The sequence below is a fragment of the Haliaeetus albicilla genome, chromosome W (genome assembly GCF_947461875.1).
Source record: "Haliaeetus albicilla chromosome W, bHalAlb1.1, whole genome shotgun sequence".
Classification (NCBI taxonomy): domain Eukaryota; kingdom Metazoa; phylum Chordata; class Aves; order Accipitriformes; family Accipitridae; genus Haliaeetus; species Haliaeetus albicilla.
In genome coordinates this window covers 44,853,324-44,879,157 of record NC_091515.1, presented here as the reverse complement: position 1 = coordinate 44,879,157, position 25,834 = coordinate 44,853,324, and the positions used below count along the sequence as shown (strand labels likewise).

The 25,834-nt window shown below is 37.5% G+C and overlaps 1 protein-coding gene across 1 annotated transcript in view; it reads right to left on the bottom strand.

The window, feature by feature from the left end:
* Nucleotides 1–2,513: 2,513 nt before the first annotated feature.
* The window catches only part of LOC138683546 (proprotein convertase subtilisin/kexin type 5-like), a 244,874-nt gene continuing 221,553 nt past the window's right edge, over nucleotides 2,514–25,834 (bottom strand). The window contains exons 13-21 of the mRNA XM_069775528.1: nucleotides 23,809–23,945; nucleotides 17,104–17,247; nucleotides 15,052–15,154; nucleotides 14,318–14,511; nucleotides 10,750–10,834; nucleotides 7,998–8,095; nucleotides 7,323–7,452; nucleotides 6,164–6,279; nucleotides 2,514–3,349 (exon numbers count right to left, since the gene is read on the bottom strand). Coding sequence (XP_069631629.1) covers nucleotides 3,234–3,349; nucleotides 6,164–6,279; nucleotides 7,323–7,452; nucleotides 7,998–8,095; nucleotides 10,750–10,834; nucleotides 14,318–14,511; nucleotides 15,052–15,154; nucleotides 17,104–17,247; nucleotides 23,809–23,945 — 1,123 coding nt within the window. The 3' untranslated portion in view covers nucleotides 2,514–3,233. The remainder of the gene's footprint in view (nucleotides 3,350–6,163; nucleotides 6,280–7,322; nucleotides 7,453–7,997; nucleotides 8,096–10,749; nucleotides 10,835–14,317; nucleotides 14,512–15,051; nucleotides 15,155–17,103; nucleotides 17,248–23,808; nucleotides 23,946–25,834) is intronic.

The following is a 25,834-nucleotide window of genomic DNA, read 5'->3' as shown; positions in this document are numbered from 1 at the left end:
ATACTGCTTGCATCTGGCCACTACTATTAAGGCATTAACAAATAACAATATTCAAAGATTTTTGAGCTGATACTAGGAAGTCTAAAACTCAGTTCAACATTTGCTTGTGAGGCTTCACAGCTCAAAATGTACTCTACTTTATGTAGAGCAGACTTGTTTGGCCAGAGGTATAATGAACTTATCACTCTTTGTATGTTACCCATCCAAAGAAGATGAAATCTTGACCACACAAGACACTACAATTGATTGAATTTCTCACATCAATCAGAAAATGAAGGTGGGGTGGGAGCTTCATACAGTATCAGTGTAAGGATTAGGCCAACCTTTTTTCCTGTTGTGGTTTTACCAAACTATTGCTGAATGCATGCTGTCGCACGTACACTTGCTCCCAGGAGTGACAGCGAAACTGAGAACTATGGGCTAATTCTTTGTTTTAAAACAAATTTAGTGATAGCAAGATGTATAAGATTGAAAACCATTGGCTGAAAAGCAGTTGTTCAGAAGCTTCCTTACATGGTTTCAACAAATGTGCTTAAAACTTACATCTGAATATAAGACTTCTGTAGATGAGTTGGCAATTTGGTCTCCATTCAGATTGTAGGATTAAGTGGGGCAATGAATGAGTGTATCAGCTAATGCCAATCAAGGCTCTGATCCTGAAGTGGCCATAGCTGAGTCTATATGGAGTCCTCTTGATTTAATGGGAAGGACAGCCTGCCATTTGCAAGTACACAGTCCAGTGTTGTGATTTGAGGTTGACTGAATGTGTGCATTGGCAAATGAACAGGCACCGATATCTCACTGCATAAATGGACACATATAACTGCAAAACTGATACTTTTCTCCTAAACTGAGCCATTAGGTATTTATGTGTCTGACCTTTTAATCCTAAGCATGCAAGTGATTAGTCTCATCACAAACTCTTATGGGTGGGAAGAAGCTAATGCTATTGTACACCAAGGTTCAAACATGTATGTACTGCTACTATATGAAAGGTTTCCTCCATGGAAACCAGACATTTCTGCTCTGATAAATTCCACCACTTAAAAAAAACCCCAAAACCTCAATAAAAATAAACATCCCTACCTTCCCAATTTGTTTCAATTACTTGTATGTAGTATCAAAGTGCTCTATGCTGTAAAGCTATCTTTGCCCTTCACTAAAGATATTTTATTTATAGATTATCAACAGGAATTTAGGTTAATTTAGTAGAAAACATAAAATATGGAATAACATTGATTTTGGACAGTATCAATTACAACAGAACTACTCTAATTTACAAATAACAACTGAACATTTTCCACATGTACAGTATTTTTTTCAGTAAAAAATAATTTGGATTTAACAATGTGTCAGTTTTTTAAAAGAAAACAGCTATCAATTTCTTCCCTATAATAGCATTAGAGGCATTTGCAAGTATCCAAACAAATTCTTTACAATCCATTACACAATTCAATCTCAATTATGAATATATATCTTTATATTTTATATCTATAATATTAAACTTTGAAAGCATTAAGTACTAGTTAATAATGTTATATTGAGAAATGAGGCAGTAACAGCACAAAATAAATTCTCATAATTTTGAATGTCTATCAGGAAGTTTGTAATGTGCTTCACAGGTCCCTCCTGTCATACAGAACCAGATGTGGGTTGTAATAGTCTATGAGCTCTTTAATAAAGGGGGCATATAATCTTTATAGGTTTGTATCCATTCATTTATAAAACTTCCAAAATAATTTTTGTGTCAGAAAAAACAAGAACCTCTTTATTTTCTAACATTTATATGCTTAAACACCAGCAATCTATTTTCTACTTGTGTTTCCTGGAAAGATAACAGAGAGAGACACTTTCTACGTTTTATGTATTTTCTCCCAAAACCAGTATTTTTGAAGTTCAATTTACTGTTTTCTGCTAAATGAATGGGTTTCAAACAGTATGCTAAGCAAAGCTTAGCAAGATGAAAATATATTAAATGGGAATTTGTACTGACAGCTGAGAGAAACACGGGGGCCCGCTTCTCTTCCCACACAGACTGGTTTTACAGTGAGGTAACTCCATTGGCTTCAACAGGATTATTCCTGCTGAAATTGTTATTGGAAGTGGTTAAAAGCAGACTCAGGCCCATCATAACAAGATTGTTGCACCAAGAAAACCTTTGATTTATTGTCCTATATGTAATTACTCCTGGAGATGTATTTGGCACAGCTCACTCACTTACAAATCCAGTCCTGCAAACACATCTTGTCGCATAGTCACACTGACATTTCTGTATGGGCACTATGAATAGCCCCACATGCCTGCAGAATCAGGTCCCTTGTTTTGTGAACGTTACAAGATAACAGCACTCCTTACATGTTACCAATGTTTTCTGATTTTTTAGCATATACATTACTCTTGTTTATGCAAACCAAGAGGAACAGTATCTTTTGAATTTGTTCAAACAGGAACAATGGTGGGGTTTTTTTTAAAGTTTATTTGAAATAGCTTTGACAATTTTTAAATTGTCAAATTAATTAAAATTTTTTAATTGTCAAATAAAATAAAAATCCTAGCATATATGTTATTGAGCTAGCTGTCTAAAAATCAAATCTATATGACCAAAAAAACATTTTTGCAAAGCGTATATACATACTTCATGTGATACAAAAAAACCAGCACACAGTAGGGGAAGTAAAAAAAATGTGTTTAGAAATTATCTTTTGTTTGTAATACTGTTAAAAAAGGTGCAGAACTTAATCTAACAGTGTTTCTGATTCCTTCAGGGACTCATTTCCTTAAGTTCCCCCATCTCTATATATAGCACAAAAAAGACTGATGAAAACATTTTTGTGTTATTTAGTTTTAATTCATGTAAACGTGTTGCATTCTTGAAACACTCTTTAACCATCTTGAAGAGGAAACAAGTAGAAAAAAAAGGGAAGAAAAAGGACCTTCAAAAAAACAGGAAATCAAATAATGATTTAAACTGTAATCTTGGCATCAAATGCTTTGGTTGCACAATAATGACTCTGATCCTGGATGCTCAGCTCTAAACACCCAGTTATTAAAGGTAGGCGTGTTGTAGTTTTTCCATTTAAGTTCCAACAAACAGTTCACCATCTCCCCAGACAGAGGAGGGAGAGAAAGAGGTGGCTTGCTTCCCCCCATGCCATTTCTTTTTTTTAACCTTTTTCAATAATATGGATTAATCTATATGTCTACAGGAGTAGCAGGACTCTGGAGGTGTCAGTTCACCCCTTGTGTGTACATGTTCTGCAACACAGTTGCTGAAGCACTTTCCGCTGGCACAGATTGTTCTTTTTCACCAGCATACAGAATCCTCCCTCGGCCCAGGACTCTTCCGTGGCTTCCAGAGGGCAGTGATAAGAGAAGGAGGGGAAGTTGAAGATTTGGAGAGCATGTTGTGTACAATGGAGGAAGGTTTAATTGGTCAGACAGGCAGATTTGGTTGAAGATACCATTCAGGAGTAAGTAGGAAATTTGGTTCATCAAAAGGAATTTCAGTCAACAGCATTTTTTTTCAGGAAGAAATATTGTGTGGTCCGACAGGGAATGATTGGCATCCATTTGTGAAAAGGAAAAATAGATTAGAAAGAGAATAATTAGAAAACAGTGATATTTACAGCAAAGGAGGTTTCTTTTCCCAGTTTTTATGAAACAAAAGAATAAAACAGTCAAATCACAGAAAAAGAATAAAACATTCTCAACAGAAATGCAAATCCTATAGAATGAGTTAGGTATATAATCGGTGCTTGATTGTCAGGCAGTGAAATGAGACCCTCCACACCTGGTAACTTACAGAAAAAAAAAAAAGACTTCTTTATTTTCCTTGGCTACCCTAGACTGTGGTGGGATCCAGTATGGTGCACTGCAATTGCCTTATGGCCCACATGCCAATGATCCCTTCCCATGGCAATTGCACAGGGAAGAGTGGGGGAAACAGAAGTGAGATGGAGCATTCTTGGTCTTGGGCAACTACACATGTATCCAAAGTAAGCATACAGGCCCATGAGTTGAGAAATAATGCTAGGTTGCACAATTTTGGTATAACAGAGAGGTTATATACTGCAGTAAAAACATTCAGTGCACAGGACCTCAATTCTGTTCAAGACTAAGTAGTTTTGTAAGACATCAATACATCATATTTCTGTGCATTTTGCTCTAATGCCTCTTCATATCTGAATTCATATTCATCAACAGTATTTACACTAGGGGAAGAGCAGAGCACTTGCTTGCATGTGGCAAAAAAAAAGCACTATATAAAATGTCAAAGATAAAGGTGGGAATTTCAGGCATACAGACTTCCTTCACCTGAACTCTTTCTGCTGTACATAGACTAAGAAAGTAATTTCCACCCTCAGTGATATTTCTTTCTGCAAACTCTCTGGAGTCACTTGAGATTGTATGTTGTACTGTTTTTGGCTGGGATAGAATTAGTTTTCTTCATAGTAGCTTGTATGGAGCTATGTTTCAGATTTGTGAACCAAAACAGTGTTGATGATAACATAGGGATGTTTTAACTATTGCTGAACAGTGCTTATAAAGTGTCAAGGCCTTTTCTGTTTCTCACTCTGCCCCCCCCCAGCGAGTAGGCTGGGGGTGCACAAGAAGTTGGGAGGAGACACAGCTGGGACAGCTGACCCCCAACTAACCAAAGGGATATTCCAGACCATATGATGTCATGCTCAGCAATAAAAGCTGGGGGGAAGAAAGATGAAGGGGGGACATTTGGAGTTATGGCATTTGTCTTCCCAAGTAACCATTACGCATGATGAAACCTTGTTTTCCAGGAAATGGCTAAATACCTGCCTGCTGCTGGGAAGTAGTGAATGAATGCCTTATTTTGCTTTGCTTGCACATGCAGCTTTGCTTTACCTATTAAACTCTTTATCTCAACCTACAAGTTTTCTCACTTTTACCCTTCCAGTTCTCTCCCCCATCCCATTTGTGGGGAGAGTGAGCGAGCGAGCAGCTGTGTGGTGCTTAGCTGCCTTCTGGGGTTAAACCATAATACATGTACAAATGAGGACAGATTTATCCTAGCATATTAAATACCAAACTGACATGTCAAATGTTTGCACTACAGTATTGAATTGCAATATATTACTGAGACTGTGGTTGCCCAAAAGCTCATAACATTAAATTGCTTTTCATTTGTCCATCTATATCTGACCTTCTCTGGACTAGTTCTAGATTACAGTGACACTTTTTCTAATGTCCCGATATGAAAAGGTCTCATGACTGGTTTACTTCTGTACCTGTAATGTGACTTTACACTGGACAGGATACTTTTCAAAGTTTGAAGGCCTAAAAAAAATCAGGAGCTGTAAAGGTCCACAGAAATAGCACTCAGCCCTGCCTCTTTTTTTTTTTTTTTTTTTTTGATAAAACTCTTATTACATCCAGATGGAGTGAGCTGGACCCAAGAGTCAATGTTAGCTTTTACTACTTTTGATGTTGGATATTTTTCACAGTTTTTAACACCAGGCTTTGTTCTGGTATGATTTTCCCGTTGGACTGTACTAGTTGGATTGCACCGACAAGTAATTCACATAGCAACACGTTTAGGGAAGCATGACATTATCTAAGTGTTTGTATAACTGGGACGTTTAAAAGGAATGAATAGTAGTGAATAATTAAGCCAAACCTTTCCAGTAAGAATGATATCTTGGTTGCCTCAGAGAACTTGAAGAAAGTTCAAGTCTCTATCACAAATTGAGTGCTTCCTATTCAAAATCCTTTTTTCCTCTTGCTACCCTTTCACATCATTCAAGCAATAGTACAGATACTTAAAATAATTTTTACTTATCAGCATTTTCAGTTTAAAATGGCAAAATAGATAAATGTGATTCTATTGACAGTACACTAAGGTCTTCATATAAAAATTCTTTTGAAAGCAATGACTTTTAAAAAACAGATAATGAAGGAAAAGTAGGTTGTTGTGGGGGGGGAATTATTTTTTGAAAATTCAGGTAAAGTGTGACTAATCCTATTAATACACACTAATGCAGTTTTCTCCTTTTCATAAACCTGAAAACATTAAGAAATAATGTTGACTTCAGATCAAGAATATAACAAAAGAAAGACTGAACCAACCCAATACATATAAAAGAAGAAGCTGGAAGTGATAAAATGGATCTTTACAGAGAATAGCACTCACCATCCTTGCAGATTGTTCCCACTACGCAGACACCAGTGTCTAGGTTAAAGCCACTTGGACAGCTTGTACAGTTTCTGTCTCCTTGACCACTGCAATCCAAACAGCTGGCATCACACCTGAAAGACAGCAGCAGAGGTTGGCCTTATGGCCACTCACCAAATGCAAGAGTTCCCAAGATACCTCTTGTTTACTGCAAAGGACTTGTTTGCTGTTTCCAACTGTATCAGCTGTTATAATAAATCGTAACAACAACAACCACCACCACCTACTCCTGCAACCTAGTCCTGCTTCTTTCTTCCAACCACTCTATTCACGCTTTTTTTATTAAATAGATGCATTACTGTAGCATTTTGGAATTATGCAGAAGTAATCAACAAAAATATTAAATGGATTGTGTATCCATGCAAGGGATGAGCTCAAAGCCACAGGATAGAAAAGACTGGCCTGCTGCCTAGTCCTTTCATCACCCTTCTGGCTGCATCATATTTTGTGTATTGATTGGGGTTTTTTTGTGGAAAAGTCTAACAAATTGTGATTCCGTTCCTGCCCTGAACTCAATGCAAGCCAATAATAAATTATTCCAAAGGGCCTGTAGTATTTGTTTAAGGAAAAACAACATAGAAAAAAATATGTCCCTTCCTTGTATAGCACAACCTTGTCCAAGACTTATCCACCCATTTGTACACTGAGTCAGATGAGCTATTCTGGACACCAGCCTGATATTATATTTGTGTCATGTTTGTGTCTGTGCAGCTGAACAGCTGAAATGGTCCTTATGAACAGCAATTAACCTGCAGTTAAAAATCCAAGTTTGACTTTTTTGGTTTGTTATTCAGGAACACAGCTCCTCTGCTGGATCTGTAAATTCTACATTCCTAAGCATATCTACTCAGATTCTCACTACAAGCTTTTTAAAGTGAAGGACACACATATATGCACAAGAAAAAAAATACTTTTAAAAGACCTGCATAAATATAATTGACATTAAAGTAAATAAATACCCTTTTCCTTCATTTGCTTAGTATGCAATATATTTTTCCTATTTTTTGTCAGCAGTTTTATGTTCTCATAACTATTATTTATCTTTTCGTACACAATAATAACTAATATGCTGCCAAACATCAGAGACATATATTAGCCACTGAAGAACTGATATTACCTTTTGCAGGTTTTGTATCTACTTTCAGGAGAGTGATCAAGGTAATAACCACTACTACAGGATTGCACACATCTTCCATCTTCCATAAAATAACCCTGTGTGCAGTTTATACAAGCATCTACTCCAGCACCTTAAACCAGAGAGAAAATACACTGCATTACTGGCTAGTTCCTACTATTGTCTAACAGACACCATCTCTAACTGTAACAAAATCTTATCATAATTTTAGAGGCCTTGTTCTACTTACCTTACTTCCTTTCTGCCGCCATGTATTGCAAACAGTAATATCAAGCAATAAAGATATATAGTTAGAATAAATGACATAATTTCAGTATATCTTTTTCTGAAATAATAGGATATTGGTAGTTCTAAAGCTGTCACAAACTCTGTCAATCATTCCTTTTTTCCAGAAAGAAAATGGAGGGCATGATTGGAAATTAGAATGAGATCCATTAAAAGCAAAGAAATGAGTGTATGTGCACTTTCAACTAGAAAATGTAGATTTTCATATTAGCTGAAAGTCTGCCATACTTAAAATATATTAAAGAACTACCAAGAGAATGAAGATTTTACATGTCAGGAATCTTGCTGTACTGAGACTATGTATAGTAAAATAAAATCAGAGGTAAAAATATAGAGGAAATAAAAAAATGCAAATAAATGTCAGGGAGGTACCTGCACACGTCGCACAGGAATGGTGGCAAGGTTCACATTCCCTACCATTATGATATTTTCCTTCTTCACAGTGGATAGCACATTTGGTGCCATGCAAACTAGGAAAAAAAGCACAGTGCTTGAGCTCTGAGCAGATAACAGCAACAGAAGACAAGAAGCTCATTCACAAATCAGTAGTTCTCTTTTAATAAAAGAACAACTCAAATATTAGGGTTCACCAGCTACTTTCATTGGTCATATTTTATAAATTTAGAGATGGTAATCACTTCAAGTGGGAATGAAATGCAGTTTTGCTTATGGTGAAATACAACAGCTGTTTACAAAGTCATAGTAAATACTACCAAGTAGTAGAGGATGGAAAAAAATAAACAGTGCCAAAGAATACTGAAAAATCAGGCATGGAAAACAATTGCCCATGAGGAATTTGGCAGAGGGGCAGCACCACTGCATTAAAAAAAATGCTAAAGGACTTGTTAACAAGATCTCATGCTTGCTTCTCTTGAAAGACCAGCAGCATCTCCTGATACCATGCTACAGCACAGGCTAAGATTAGATTCACAATTAAGGTAATCACCTCTTTCTGCAATAGCAGTTTTCTTTCAAATCTCTTAACTGAATACTGGTTCTGCATAGGTTGGGAGATTTGTCAAGATTACAGCTAGAGGTATTCTGCCTGCAGGCACTTTTGAGTGATAGTACAAAATAGCGAGTAACAGAAAAAAGGATAGCATAGAGTCACATTTCCATGCTTCTCTCTAAGTAGCTTTCATGTTATAAGGTGCCTAGAGCAGGGGGCAGTTCTTAAGCTAGGACTTCTCTGACATGTTTGCAATCTTCTGTGGAATCTCAGCTTTCATCCAATTTAGCGATATCTCTCAAAATTCCCTGTAGCTCTAGGGAGTACCACCCAAAGCGGGTGTTAATCTTTTACTGACTGGATCCAATAAAAGTTGTGTGTGCTCAGCACCACTGGAAACTTTCAGGAGTGCATATGATCCCAGTTTGGAAAGAAAAATAGTTTAAATTAGTAATTCAACAAATGCAGCAAAACCTGCTTGATTATTATTTTTCCCCAGCCACACATCTCAAAGTACTTTACAAGGCAGGTAGAATTATCATGTTTTTTACAGATGGAAAAAACTAATGATTTGCCCAAGTTTAGTTAATGGACTAATAACAGGATCAGAACTCAAATTCAGGTCTTCCAAGTCCCATCCAGTGCCCTGCCCATAGATAACTGCCAAGAAAGAGCAGCAAGTGTTGAACAACTGGGGAATGTGAAATGCATGTCCTACAAGGCTCCATTTATTTGTCACACCCACACAGTATTCTTTATAAACATTACCAAAACCAGTCTCAGCTTGCTAATATTGCCCAAGAAAACATGAAATTTGGGTTCTTCTCAGGTGTTTTTTTTCCTTCAGTTTCTTTTTCTCTTCTCATGCAGAATAGGCTTATCTCCTTTCTTCACTGGTGCTACAAGCTAATGTTTGTGTTAGTTGACAGGGAAGTACATAATCTCATTTCCTGAGAAATAAAGAAAATGTGGGCATAGCTTTTTTTTAAGAGACCACGTCCTATGAAGTTGCAAAATTGCAATCTTAGATCTTCTGATATATTTTGCCTATTGTAGGAACTTCTAAATTGCTACTTTACTAATCTGATTTCTCAGATACACAGAACACCAATGCTGAGTCTGTTAAAATTCTCTAAAATCTTAATATGGATTGCAAATTTAATTCCACTTTAAGGGGGAAGTAGATACTCCTATTTCACAGAGAGTGTAAATAGACTGATGTTCTGATTTGATTCCATGCTTTCCTTCCCATTAGATCATACTTCCTCTTTAAAGGGTCACTTTTAAAAAATAGATATATTTGTAATAAGAATTTTGCAGGCACTTAAAAAAAACCCTAAATGCAACATAAATACAGAGAAATGAAAATTCCTTTACAAAATGTAAAGGAATCTAGCTATCGATGTTGTGGAAACAACATTCAGCTTTTACTAACTGAAAGATAAAAATCCGCTTTGACAGAGGGTAAAAGCTCAATGTTAAAACATTCATAGAACACCTGTATTCTGAAAGAACCCCTACAGAGACTGAATACTGATTTCATATTTTTAGTGGCATAAAGCCAGCATACAGTCCTTTATGACTTTCATAAGATTTTTGACCTTTGCTGCTTGGAACAAAAGATAATTCATTCATAAAGGAGCTTGAAATGCACACTGCTTCTTTGTGGACTTTATCTCAGTTTCAGGAATTATTAAGTCCTCCTACCAAGAAAAGACATCCACTGCTATTTAATATATGTGCACATTATATCGTAATAGAATTGAGCCTAAGATACTTGAGATAAATGAATGATTGGATGTATGAAGACATACAATAAAGACAAGAAAATAGTTTCTAACTATCACAGGAATGAATCAGAAGGATTAATACAGTTCACCAGCTCTACTTCTAAAATAATCCTCAACTGCCACACCGTAGGTCAAAAAAGGGAAGAAATCAGTTTTCCATATGACTGTGGCTTCTATTTTACTTGAAATGAAAGATCTTCTAAAAAAATCCATTGTTAGCCATAATGGCACAAGAAAAGACTATATTAAAATCTAAACAGCAATGGAACACATGAAATGAGGACCACTCAAGGTTAAATAGCTATGTAACTGTCTTTGTTACGTATCCATAGACTCATAAGCCTCTTCAGGTATTTGTGTTTAGTTACATTCATCGTTTCCTTACCTTAGGCCATGTGTGCATTCTGTGCAGATTTGGAATTCAACACATATCTTACAGTTTTCACTGCATTTTCGGCAAACAATCTTATCTACAAAGGAAAAAAAGAAAACAGCCCAGAAAAACCCAGTCAGTTATATTTCATAAAATTATATGGGTAAATTATTACATGACTTATTGCTTTCTAGCTTGACATCTGTCCTGGTTTCAGCTGGGATAGAGTTAACTGTCTTCCTAGTAGCTGGTACAGTGCTATGTTTTGAGTTCAGTATGTGAAGAATGTTGATAACACTGATGTTTTCAGTTGTTGCTCAGTAGTGTTTAGACTAGAGTCAAGGATTTTTCAGCTTCTCATGCCCAGCCAGGGCACCTGACCCAAAGTGGCCAACAGTGTATTCCATACCATGTGACATCCCATCTAGTTTAGGAACTGGGAAGGGGGGGGCAGGGAATCGCCGCTCCGGGACTGGCTGGGTGTCGGTCGGTGGGTGGTGAGCAATTGCCCTGCGCATCATTTGTACATTTCAATCCTTTTATTACTACTGTTGTCATTTTATTAGTGTTATCATTATCATTATTAGTTTCTTCTTTTCTGTTCTATTAAACCGTTCTTATCTCAACCCAGGAGTTTTGCTTCTTTTCCCGATTTTCTCCCCCATCCCACTGGATGGGGGGGGAGGGAGTGAGTGAGCGGCTGCATGGTGCTTAGTTGCTGGCTGGGGTTAAACCACGACAACATCAGGAATAGAAGCAGCAAGCTACACTAAAATAGCTATATTCTGCTATCATTAGCTTTTCCCATTAAGCATCAAATGGTTTAAATTGTTTCTAAACATTTGAAGTAATAGTTGTACCCTTACCAAAAAAATCATGCTTTGAGGTTGATAAAAAACCTTCATAATTGTATTTAATGTAGATTATCTATTTATAATATGGAATTCAATAGTCTTTTCATATAGCAGCGATATACAGTGATGAATGCAAATGTGTTCCAATGACCCTCTTGCAATTTACCTCTTACGCCTTCCATACAAGCAACCTGTCCTGTCTTACCTGATTTGGTGTTCAAGGACACACCTGCACAAACACTTCTGATCTTAACAAAATGAAGACATAAATTACTTAAGACCTGCCTTTTCATCTCAAAAGCTCCCTACTTGAAGAGATCTCTCTCCCTTTCTGTCTTCAGACCTCCTTCCTTTTGAAATACTGTGATGGGTTAGCCTTGGTTAACAGCCAAACTCTCACCCAGCTGCTCACTCACACCACACACCCCCCCAAGCAGGACAGAGGGGAGAAAATAGGAAGAACGGGAACGAGAATGCTCATGGGTTGAGATAAAGACAGGGAGATCACTTACAAATTGCCATTGCAGGCAAAACAGACTCGACTTGGGGAAAATTAATTTATTGCCAATTAAACATTAATTACTAATTCAGATAGTGGGAATCAAAAAGACAAACATTAAAACAACACCTTTCCTCCCCCTTTTCCCAGGTTCAACTTCACTCCTGACTCCTCTATTACCCTGAGCAGCATGGAGGGGAGTGGGGGTGGGTGTTATGGTCAGTACATAGCAGTCTCTCTGATGTTCCTTCTTTCCCACACTTTTATTCTGCTCCAGCACAGGTTGTCCACAGGCTGTAGTCCAGTCAGGAAAATCTGCTCTGGTGTGGGTTCTCCATAGGTGGCAGTTCCTTCAGGAATATCCATCTGCTCCGGCATCAGTCCTCCATGGGCTGCACAAAATATCTGCTCCGCCATGGAGCACCTCCTCCTCCTCTGACCTTGGTGTTCCCTCTGTTGTATCTCACTCTTTTTGTTCCCTCTTCCTCTTACCATCCAGCATTTTCTACCCTTTCTTAAATATGTTTTCACAAAGTTGCCATAAACTTTGCTGATTGTCTCAACTTTGGCCTGTGGTGGGGTCATTGCCCAGCCAGATGGAACCAGCTGTGTCTAGCACAGGGCAGCCCCTTACCTCTTCCCACAGAAGCCACTCTGGCAGCCAGTCACTACCAAAACCTTGCCACATACACCCAATACAGTTGCAGTGCCATGTACCCCTCTGAGAAATAAAACTTGACGTTAGTATTTAATCCTAAATTTTCATCTATCCACCTGGATTGGGTGGAAGGGAATTACTTTCACTGTAGTTTTCCACAGTGAAAATGGAAAAAAACCCTAGTACCTGCTCTTGCTAATCCTTGAAAATGAACACACAGTTTCATGATACAGAAAGAAAAAAGTTAGGCATCCAGTTGAATAAAGCTCTCAAGCACATATTTATCTTTTAATCATGTGTCTAAAGCTAACTGAAGTCAGTGAATTTTAAGCACATGAATGAATATATGTCTAAGTATTTTTGTTAGCTAAAGATGGAAATTAAACACAGGCACTCTACTTGGCAACCACAGGAGGAAACTGAAGCCAGGTGTCTCACATGGCAGACAATTACTGCTCTTGGATAATCACATCCCTGCAGTTACTTAAGTATGCCAGAAATATATTTACAAGCACTTTTTACATCTGAGGACTCTTTTTTTTTTTTTTAACAGTACCAGTTTAGTGGCCATGCAGGATTTTTCATCTGTCTCTTCTATGTGCACAAGGTCTTGATGGTGCCACAGCATTTAAGTATGGGGGAATGTCCTGGTTTCAGCTGGGATAGAGTTAATTGTCTTCCTAGTAGCTGGTACGGTGCTATGTTTTGAGTTAGGTATGTGAAGAATGTTGATAACACTGATGTTTTCAGTTGTTGCGAAGTAATGTTTAGTCTAAAGTCAAGGATTTTTCAGCTTCTCCTGCCCAGCCAGCGAGAAGGCTGGAGGGGCACAAGAAGTTGGCACAGGACACAGCCAGGACAGCTGACCCAAAGTGGCCAACATGGTATTCCATACCATGTGATGTCACATCTAGTATATAAACTGGGAGAAGTGGGGGCAGGGGGATCGCCGCTTGGGGACTAACTGGGCATTGATTGGTGGGTGGTGAGCAATTGCACTGTGCATCATTTGTATATCCCAATCCTTTTATTATTACTGTTGTCATTTTATTAGTGTTATCATTATTAGTTTCTTCTTTTCTGTTCTATTAAACTGTTCTTATCTCAACCCACGAGTTTTACTTCTTTTCCCAATTCTCTCCCCCATCCCACTGGGTGGGGGGAGTGAGTGAGTGGCTGCGTGGTGCTTAGTTGCTGGCTGGGGTTAAACCGCGACATGGGGAATGCCTCATGTTCAGAATTTGGGTGCTGCCCATCCCTTTCTGGAGTAGTGGTAACCAATTCTGTCCTACAGCTGACTTGTTCTTGAACTGCCCTTGTTCTGCTACTGTTACTCCCAGCCACAATCAGAAAAGATATCCTACCACAAGGCATGATTTTTAAAATCTAGGCAGATTCCAGGTTAATTTTTGAGGAGGTTATTGATCACACTTGGCATCTAACAACTTAAGAGAAGTAGGATAAGAGATAAATACATCAACATATACCTTCCTTGCTTGTAAGTATTCCAGCAACCTTCCCAGACCAAATTCTGTAGCCCACAATAAAGAAACAATAAGGAATACTAACTCTTATCCAGGTAAAACCCAACGGGGCAGTTGGTAATACAGCTATTGGTTACTTCATTCAGGTAGTAGCCAGATTTACAGGTCATGCACTGGTCACCGTGGCTTCCAACACAGGTTTCACAATTGGGTGAGCACTTTTTACAGCGTTTCTTGTCTGCATTGTAGTGACCAGGTGGGCAGGTTGAAACACAGATTCTGCAGACAGCAGGGAAGAGAAAGTATAGTTGTTAATGAAATAGCCTGCCACCAAATTCCTGGACCATGACTGCAAAACAGAAGTATTTCTCAGCATTCCTGCTTTTCTAATGATCACGTTTACTAAAATGTAATCCTCCCAAGCATTGCATCAATCTGCCTCTTATCGGCTGTTTTGTTTTCCTACAGCATATGCTATCTCATGGCAAATGCCTTGTCAGAGAGTCATATGGTATCATTTTTAACCATCTACATCTCTTCTTATCTTGTACAAACTCAGTCACAGAAACTGTAGTAGCTATCACAGTTATACATATAGCCACCTTATGAAAAATAATCAAGAGATGAGGAAATAATCAGGGAAGGGTGTTTGAAAGCCATACTTTAAATTCTGATTAGCTTTTTTTTTCCAACTCCTAAGAAAAATTGTCAAATTCAGAGGAAAATAAATTATCCATGACTGCAGCAAAGAGAAGAGGAAAGGAATTTATGATATACACCAAGGAATCTACGAAGTAAAGATTTTTCTCTTGGTCCTACCGTGTGTTGTTCTTAGATTTGTAGTAGTAGTGCAGACAGTCAGTACAATGATCTGGTCCTGGCCCATCACACCCTACTTTACTGCATTCTGCATTGCAGGGACCTATAATAAAACCAAAAATCCGGGGGGGGGAACACTTCTCATTCAGTGCTTAGTACCCTTTAAAACACAGTATTTTAATGCAGAATGCAATTACTCTGTTTCCCTATGTAATCTGAAGTCCAAATAGTAATTTGGCTCCACTGAAAAGAGGATTTTAGTATCTGAAGACTTTTGCAGATCTGGGCCTCAATAACTACCCACAGTGATTTATAATATTTTAGCAAGCATGGTATCCACTATAGAATCTATCAGAAACTATTTCTGGATCCAAACATATGCTTTCCTAATGAGTAACAAATAATTTTGATTTTTATTCAGAGATGTTCAAAGGCTTCTGGAATTCATAATAAGGAATGATTAGCTACATCATTGTCACAAACAGGTCAACATAAATGACAACATGATTAGCGGCTACTCTGGTTACTAAGTGGGTGACAATTGGTCCAGGCAGCTACCACAACCAAAGTGAACCACCCCCCAGGGTCCGGACTATCTTCCATCTGTGCTGCTACATGCCTTAGCTAATTAATCTTCCATCTCACCTGAATCTCATGTTTACAGTTTTCAAATAGGTCCTTCCAGCTAAGGGAGGAGAGGACTGTTGACTCCTGCCTTTACATATGGGGAACAGGGCATGTGGGTAAACTCATAACTATTTTAGGATCATTGCTCTCTGGTGAATGAAATGCTTTGAGTTTGCCAGCCTCCTCGAGATTCCTCTTAACATCAGGCAAACTTGACGTAAAGTGAGTTTGTTTCATACAACAAAAGCATAAGAAATTAGCAATCATCAGAGATACAAGTTACATGTTGGTATTATAGCACATGTGCAAGCTGAGGTAACTGTCTTTAGGTGATTCATATAGTTCCCTAGAGCTGGGATCCACTCTTTTACATTAAACCTCAAACCCTGCTCTTCACTTTCCTTGCAATAAACAGCCAAGGCTCTGAGTCTGTCTCCCAACTCTGTAATTTCTGTTAACCTATTTTCTCCATCTTCCCCTTCTACAGTATGGTGGTGATGACTGAAATAGACACCAGAGAAAGACATCTATCCAGTCCATGCCTGAATACCTCTCTTCCTTCCAAATGTTTTTTTTTTCCTTCTAAAACCTTTCTATGGAAAACAGCAAAGATGTATAAGAAAATGTTATACATATATATGTGTGTTTGTGTGCATGTATATATATTTATATATACATATATAAAACCCAGTAGTTCTTCATAGTATGTTAACTGTACTGTAAAATTCTATAACTCTATGCTTACAAACTCATAAGGGTAAAATATAAATATAAAACTTTAAATAAAGAAACAAATAATTCTCATCTTAATTTAAGAAACAGTTTCACTTAACTCCCACTACTCCCATCCCCCTATGAGAAAATCCTGATGTAACTTTTTTTTAGTAGACATTCTGTCAGCACCATGTTTTAGCCTCAGAATATTAATTTTTCTATATATAATTACTATAAATTCTGCATAATTATTATCAGTTGTGCCACTGCAATTCTAACTAATTAAATGAAATATAAATATAACTTTATTCTTCTAGTCAGAGAAAATCCATGAAAGGTTCATTATATTGATTATGGATATTGTTTCTGTTTGACTAATATTAGTTATTTAATTTAAAATAAATTAATTAGTTTATTTTAGTATTTCAGCACCATGTAATTGTTTCCCAGGCAAGAAAGACCACAGACTCTGCTGTGGGATCAGAATCCTAGTCTTGAATTAATGCAAAAAGACCAAGAGGCACAAAAGGTAGACGAGGGAACATATCAAGCAAGCAAGCCAGGAGTCTTGATAATATCTGATCATATATTGACAATACAAAGTCCTATGACAGTAACATTTTATATAGAGAGAGTCTCAAGTTACTCCTTCAACCCATTATGCATTCAATAAATGCACAGAGTAAATGAATGATACTTCAAAGAACATACCTGAATAGTCATCTGTTCCATAATCTTCTGTAGGGTCTTCGAGCAGACTAGAGTGCACTCTTTCCACTTTTGGAAAATCATTTCTTGGTGAGTAAGGCTGGATGGATGTTCCATACAGTACTAAGGACCATTCTTTCAATTTGCCTAGAAGTTAAATATTTAAAATCTAGTTTTAGAAACCATTCATATGGTTTTCAGCAAGGTGAGATTTTTGCTCCAGATTTCACTTTTCCTCATAACATTAATTATCCAGTTATTATTATTTGAGATCTTTTAGCTAACTAGCTATATATAATAAATAAAAATAAAAAAGGATAAATTATAATTCTGACTTAAGGAAGAGGTTACGTTTCATTTAATACTCAAGAGTATTTTTCATTGGCTAACAGGATATATCTTGATGGATATGAAACAATTTCTTTTAAAATTTCCACATGCCAATGTCCCCTCCCAAACCAGCATAATTTTTTATCTATTTGGCCTAGTGATTTGGCAGATATATCCTGCATTGTCTGTGTTAGTCACTAACATTTTATCCTCTTAGTACTTGAGTGAAGAAAGAAAAAAATTGCCTGCCTCAGGGATTATGTTACTTTTTTGGCAAGTTTTTTAGTAGAAAAATAGAAAGATAAATGTATATCAAGTCATCCATTCAGGTTATCGGGACACAAGGTATGAAATTCCAGTCTCCACTTCCATGTCTATATTCCCCAGTGAATTTATTCCATGAAAGAGCAAAAGTATTCAGGCCTGAAAGAATTCTTAAAGTAATGAAGCATAAAAAATACATCTCTGCTTGAAATTATGGGAATCTTTTGATTATATTTATCTATGTTGAAGCAGCTTGTTGTAAATGTCAAATTCTCATAAGAAGATACAGGAAATAGGAGAGTGGGGAGTATTTCTTTTCTAAATTTGAAAGATTCTATTTTTGGAGGCTGTTCTGTGGTTAAAATACTCTTCTCTTACTACTGATTTAAAAATTATGTAATCCAGGTATGTCTTTCCTCAGGAAAATCAATGTTTCATGTAAAGTTAAATTCAAGCAACCTTTCTCTTCTTTTATATTAATGATACTCAATAATTTGTTTGGAGCTTTCATATTCATTTGGGTTTTTTTTCAACCTATGCAAGCAAATTACTTTGACTTTTGTTATAATCAAGTTATTTTTCTGTATTTTCCCAATGTCATCTGATATACTCCAATAGCATGACAAAAACAGTACATTATCTGTCTGCTTAATGCTTGTATTCATCCTCCAAGCATTAAGCAACAGTAAGCAAAGCCAGAGATTTCACTGAGGAATGACAGATACATGACAGATGATAACCCAATTCTTTTAAACTGTTTTGTATTGGGGTTAAAGACAGGAATAAAACTGTCTCTGCCAATGCAATTTAACCTGTATTTGATAGAAATTTCTACACTTTATATGAAACCTTCTCTGTTCTATACTCAACCTTTTTTTTAGAAAAGACTATAGGTAAGACTCTACATCATACAACAGTTTTCACACAGTAATTTCCAACTTTTTGTAGCTGAAGCAAAGCATGACTTTTAAAGAAATATTCAGTCTTGAGTTTAAAAAGTAACTCATGAAGAGCCTACCACACCTCTTACCAAACTACTGCCTAATTACCTTGACTGTCAAACTCTATGCACCTTATTTTCAATTTGTGTTTTCCTAGCTTTAGATCACAGCCATGTAGGTCTTTAGTCCCCACTAGATTAAAAAGAGCCAAATCACATCTTTTCTTCCTGTATAGACAGTTGGGGATCAAGTTACCTCTCAGTGTTCTTTAAAGTTATTCAGCTGAGTTCTTAAAAGCAATTTCTTTTTTGCAAGAGTTATACAGGGAGCTCATGTTTAACTAGAAAAAGTAATCTCTAGAGCCTTTTCAAAGCTACAGCTTCTTTGCATACAGTCTCTGTTCTTTTTGTGTTTTAACCCACTTCTACAGCATATAGACCATAATATAATGGATGTAATTGAAAAATGAGTTTTGCTAAGTTGCTAAGTTCCATCTTCATCATTATTTTGCCGCAATGATCACTATAGTTTCCAAGTGTTGATTTTATATTTCTTCCAGAACACTTGTAAAAATACTGAATACTAGAAGTTAATATCTGCAAGGACCCACTAAAAATAAGTACAGGCAAAGATGCTCCTCAGGCACAGTGCATTGTTGTGTCTGAATGTTACACACATGGAAGGGCTTGTATTAACATACCTACAGGTAGGACTGGAGCCTTGAATGTATAACTAATGCAAAAGGGCAGCGAGGGGAATAATGCAGGGTCTCTCAGGAGATTAGTTTCCTTTTAAGAATGGTTCAGTAAATAAAGAGAAAGAAAATTCATGTGACTTGCCAGCAAATAAATGAAGTCTGCCTCAAGGCAGGTTTAATTTGCACAATGAAAACATTTCAATAAATAAGCATATATCCACACACTTTTATAATGAATAAAAAAAAGTGTGCACATTTGAGCCAAAATCCTTCTGTCCTCATTTTTGGCTGATTCCATCATTTAGCTTGGCTAAAATAATCCCTTATCCTGCTTGTATTTAGTACATAACAGAGGTCCCATATTGTATGTATAGGAGAAAGGGTATATCACAGCATTTCACCACAAGCACATATCCCCCTCCATAAACTCTACAGAATTAAATGCAGAAATCGCATGCACTATTTTTATGAACTGAACCCTACATTTCTTTATGGGTAACAGATGTGGCATTACCTTGCCAGTGTCAGGATATCATGACACATTGACTCTTTGTTCTCATTTTGATTACAGGAAAACTGAAGCTCTTAATTACAAGACCTTTTAATAGCTAAACAAATACACGCACACATAGAAACAAGAAACAAGCATGATGGTGATATCAGTGTGATAAACTGCAGGCTATGGTGATAAACTGGAAAAGCACCATAAATCATGTTTAAGGACCTTTTGCTTACTTCGCATTCTGTTCAGTGCGGAGACTAACCCTAACATGCCCAAACAGCTGAGTTTATCCACTATTAATATGTGACAGTGTATTGGGAGACTTGTGGAAGACATATTCAAGGAGTTAATGATCTTGAGCAAGCCATGTCTGCTCTATTGGGCCTTGTACTTAAGGCTTGAGAAGCCAATAGATTAGCATGAGTAGCCCCTGTAAGGGGATCTGCTGGAGTGTCCCATGCTGGCCTGTGCTGCACGCTGGTGGATGTTATGACAGAGAAAACATGCCAACTTGTCAGGAGAAGATATATGATTCTGTTTGTCACACAAAATAAAATGCACCACAGCACTGGAGGGAGGAGGAACCTCTCCAAAGACAGGATCTGTGCATCGTGCCATCTGAAAAATCCATCTGGGGTCCATCCAATGCTGCACAAATGCGGGGTACCCAGCTGTCCTGGGTTCAGCTGGGATAGAGTTAATTTTCACAGGAACCTGGGAGGGGGCACAGCCTGGACAGCTGACCTGAACTGGCCAAGGAGCTATTCCATACCATGTGACATCACGCTCAGTATATAAATGGGGAGCAGGCTGGGGGGTCTCTCGGCTTTCGGTGGGGGAAGTGGCGGAGCGTGGGGTTCCGGGTGGTGAGCAGTTGCACTGTGCATCACTCCTTTTGTATATTCTTTTATTAGTATCGTTGTTGTTGTTGTAACTTCTCTTTTTGTGTTGTCCCAGTAAATTGTGCTTATCTCAGCCCATGAGGTTCTGATTTTTTTTCTTTTCTCCTTTGTGATTCTCTGACGGGAGGAGTGAGCGAGCGGCTGCGTGGTCCTTTGTTACCGGCTGGGCTGAAACCTCGACACCAGCATCTGAAGGCATGTAAGGTTTACTCACTATCTATATGCCTCTTTTTATTCTATCTTATTAAAACAGTCATTTCATTAAACCTTTTGTTGTTGGGCCTTTGTTATCGAGATCCAGAAAGAACCCTATATCATCTCTCTCACCTCACATCCCCCCCCCCCCCCCGTGAAGAACAGGCAGGCACTTTTAAATTTTTCTGAACAGAAATGCCATTGGACCACTTCCATCATGAGGCAAGAACCACTCTAGAAAGCTGGGAGACATATTACTAAATATGATACAATGAACCAAGGCCCAAATTCACAACCAGATTGCACCTTGTGAAATCCCAAAGTCTGCAAAACCCCAACCATTCTACGCCTGTGTTTCACATTCAGTCATTCAGGTTAAAAGAAAGTAAAGTATACATTCTCCAGCAGGATTTTTCATCATATTAGCTTCTTCCACCACCCTCAGCTGGGCAGGTTTACTTTCTCCATATTCCCTGGCCTTAACTGCCGCTTTTCCTCCAGAGTTGAAACTTTAGGTTTTAGTCCTCATGGAGCAAAAGAAATCAGTCCCATAAGAATATCCACTGTAGCACAGAGAAGAGTATATATAAAGTATTGAAATCAATAAATCAACAAGACCATATGAGAACTCATAAAAAAGAATTTGCAGCAACAGGCTTTAAAGTGTAAAGCTGGAAATGTAGCCTGTCTCTTTTAGACTGTCCTGGCAACATAAAAGGACTGTAAATGATGTCTGGAGAATAGCCCAGTTGAACAGTTTCCAAAATGCTTCCATGCTAGTTCTTTTCCAGGCTTTAGTATAGGGAGCATGCCAGGGCAGAGAGAAGAAGGAAAATAGCTGAAATGTGTTGCTCTCTGGCTATCCTTCATCCCTCTTAGAGGAACCATTGGGTGCCAGTACATACAAGGATGAAGGGCTGCCCTAACTTGTCCTTAAAGTCAGAGCAGCTTCTGGCTGCTTCAAGAATAACAAGTGTAAGACAGAGTTGAAAATCATTGATTTTTGTCTCTTTTTTTTTTTTTCCAAGTAATCTGATTAAATTTAAACTATGTAGTTGTTGTTTAATACCTGTCTCATCAAATTCAAAAGCACTGAAAATTCCCTGGACATACAAAAAAGAACTGCATAGTTATGCTCATAGTCTATGGTTACTTTTCCCAATATATTTAATGAATACCCCTTTTAGTGTACTGGAAACTTTGCTCTGCATTTGCTGGTACAATTAACATCACATGGCTAAGATATCAAGAGTAAGTGTTAATTTAGCCTTAGTGATAAGTAATTTCCAATACATTAGTAGCATTCAGCTCTAATTTGACTGGTTGGTTATACTGTGTTTGATGCACCCCAGGATGCAGTTTGCCCTCTTGGCTGCCAGAGCACACTGCTGACTCCTATTGAGCCTGCTGTCAACCAGCACCCCCAGATCCCTTTCTGCAGGGCTGCTCTCCAGCCACTCCTTTCCCAATTTATACTTGTGTCTGGCGTTACTCCGTCCCAGGTGCAGAATCCGACACTTGGACTTGTTATATTTTATGTCACTGATGATTGCCCAGTGCTCCAATCTATCCAGATCCCTCTGCAAGGCATCTTGTCCCTCAAGAGAGTCAACAGCACCTCCCAATTTGGTATCGTCAGCAAACTTGCTAAGGGTGCATTCAACTCCTGCATCCAGATCACTGATAAATATATTTGACAGAACCAGCCCTAGGATTGAGCCCTGAGGAACACCACTGGTGACCGGTCGCCAGCCAGATGTAGCCCCATGAGGGTTTTTTTATTAAAGGGTTTTCACCTATTTTGACATGAGGCCCCATGAGAAGGAGTATATTCAGTATTCATGCATATATTTTTGTCTTTGTATACTATATCTATTTCAAAATGGGTCTCAAGGCTGAAAGTTTCAGTAGGTCTACAGGGATCTCATAACCAGCAAATAGAAGTAAGCACCTACTCCCATGAGTCTCTTTGAAAGCCTCAATCTCCATTTCTTTTGAAGTGCTCATTCTGAAATTTGTGAATGAAACTGAACTGTGCAATGGGAATTAAAAACAGAAGAATGTCTGTAGCCTTAAAAATTCTAGTTCTTAAGTGAACAAATGTGAGGCCTGGGCACTTTACCTATATGCACGGGAGCACAATGCAATTTCTTTCTTCTGTATAAAGGGATCTTTTAGTTACGTAAACACTGTTTTCCTTATGGGTAGGATAAAAAAATACAAAGCAAAGAAAAACAACATGGAAATAAATTCTTAGGCCCTATATCAGCCATGAGTCACTGGCAAAATTAATACAGTGGAATAATTTTGGGCTGCTCTAATGTATGTTGAAGACCTGTCAGATAAAACTATATTCAACATCTAGGAAAACAGATGTCTGTATATGGAAATATTATATCTTCTTTCAAATGTGGCACATGCAATTTCCACCTACTAAAGATTTTGTTTGTTTAAAGCACTGACTCTTGGTAACCTGCCAGATGGTACAGGCGTCTTCCTCTGCTTGAAGAATTCACATTTGGTATGATCTAACTATAAATGGAAAAACTATCTTTTTATATTTCAAGGCAACAACTTTGAATGCAAGAAAGAGGGGAGTTTACCCCGAGAAGGTGAACTTCTCCACAGAAACCAGAAGTAAGTTCAGGATAAAAGAGAACCACGTCTTAAATGGAAAATATCAGCAACATAAAAATGAAGTCTGCTTTGATAACTGAAATTTAGAATAATGCATAGGTCTTCACAGCTCTGCCAATCACATTAAAACCAATGAGATCTCACAGGTATAAATCAAAGGTGTAAAAGAGTCAAAGCAGTGTTAGCAACTGCAAGTATTCTTCTGAATCCACTGATCCCAAATAAAGGTTAAAGTCATACCTGGAGTCTTGAAATTTCTCAGCTGAGATGGAGTGTCACAGATTTCCAAGATCCAGTCACCTGCTGCTTTTTCATTCCAGGCGTGAGTAGTCATAAACTCCCAGTTTTTAAATCCTTCCATGGAATGATCAAATAACCTAAAATAAATCATGACATTATTTTAAGTGCACCATTTTAGTGGAGCTAAGCCTCCAAGTCTCCAGACTCTTGAAAGATATACTAATTAGCCAGTCCTTTGCATAACATTACTTATAATAGTTTTTCAGCACATCTTTCAAATACATTTGCCAGTTTTTGTGTTTTTTTTTTAAATGGAAAAGATTCTTTACATGTCATCATTTGTCATAATTGCTACTAAGGCTTAAGAGAATGCAGGTGTCTTGGGAAAAGCGCATAAAATACAGAATATCCTTTGCTTTAAAAGCATGATGTAAATACAAACAACTTTATGTTGGAAAAGTTCTGCAACATTTATTTTTGGTTTTGAATTGAAATACTGAAAAGGGGTTTTAAGAAAATAAAAGGATTAAGTGACTGAGACAATATGAGCAACTCAATATATGTGATTCATTGTGAGGCAATCAGATGCAACTGAGACGCTGGTCTCAAACCTCAAATGACCAAGATATCACTCTATTCAAACACTTGACAGGATTGAGTTTGGGTAAAACTGAAAGACTAATGGCATCTGATGATTTCATCTAACAACATTACCATAATTACTTAGGTCTTGGGTGAAGAGGTTAGAGCTCAGGCCTGGATTACAGTAATTTCTAGTAGGGGGGCCCAGTTCAGAGGCTGCAATTTGATACTGATCAGGTGGGGGAAGGGGAAGGTGGACTGGTGGGAGTTTTCATTGCCTAAAACTGGAATTTATTAATGAGATTTTGGAAAGACACAAGAGAACTTGCACTTCTATTCAGTGCTTGCAGCATGTTTCCTGGTACCCCAAAGCTATTGATGGGAGATAGATACACTTACTTACCTCTACTAAAATGGCACAGCTCAGCTTTAAAGATAGATAGATAGATATACACACACACACACAAAGATCTCCCTCTCTCACACGCAAAGCAGAATGAGAACTACTACATTTATCACCATTTTAATTTGCTTTTTATTCCACTGGTGACAGCTATACTTAAATATTTTTCTTAAAAAATTATCTGTACAGTAGAAAATCCAATGGATTTATAATACTTTTCCATTAAATTGAGAGAAATCTAGTGTTTCACTACAAAATACTCTAATCAATCTTAAAAATACATTTTATACTCACTTGATTTTTTACTGTTATTTTCTAAGCACATTTCAATCTTTATTCTCAAAAGGTTATGAAGTTCAGTGGGAAAACATTGGGAAAGCAGGATACTTTTGTAGCAATGTGAATATGTGCCAAGTTCTGGTTAAAATGTTCACATAGAATGCCGATAAAATGCCATTCTTGCTGAAAACTGGTCAGAGGCATGGGGCCAAGTCCTGCATGGGTCTACATATCCACAACTCTCCTCAGTAGGACCTGAATGCACAGAACACTTACAGGATTCAGCCCACAGTTGATTTTTGCTCTCTCATTTGTGTAACCATTTTCCATTCTCTATGAATGCCTATATTACTCATATTTATTAGTGTTGATAACATTAAAATAAAATATTCATATATATTTAAAATTAGGATGGATTTTAACTGATAATTGGATGAGATTTTCTTCTGATGGAGTTCTAAATATAGAATTATGCCACCAGAGTTGGCCTGTTTCATATCACTGTTAAATCAGTTGTGTGAATACAACAAATTTCACAAAAACATGACAGATATAGGACACGTAATTTGACACATCATTTACTGAAAGGGTAGAAATTATCTACCTAGTTATTACCCAAAGTTTGCATGTGAGTATGTCCAATTTAAGTCATTATGCAGGTTATTTCCAAGAGAGTTAGTCAAATTGTCATACAGTGTTTCGCTGACAACTAATGTATTACTTTTTAAACACACTGTCAGTCAAAGCAGCAATATTCCTAAT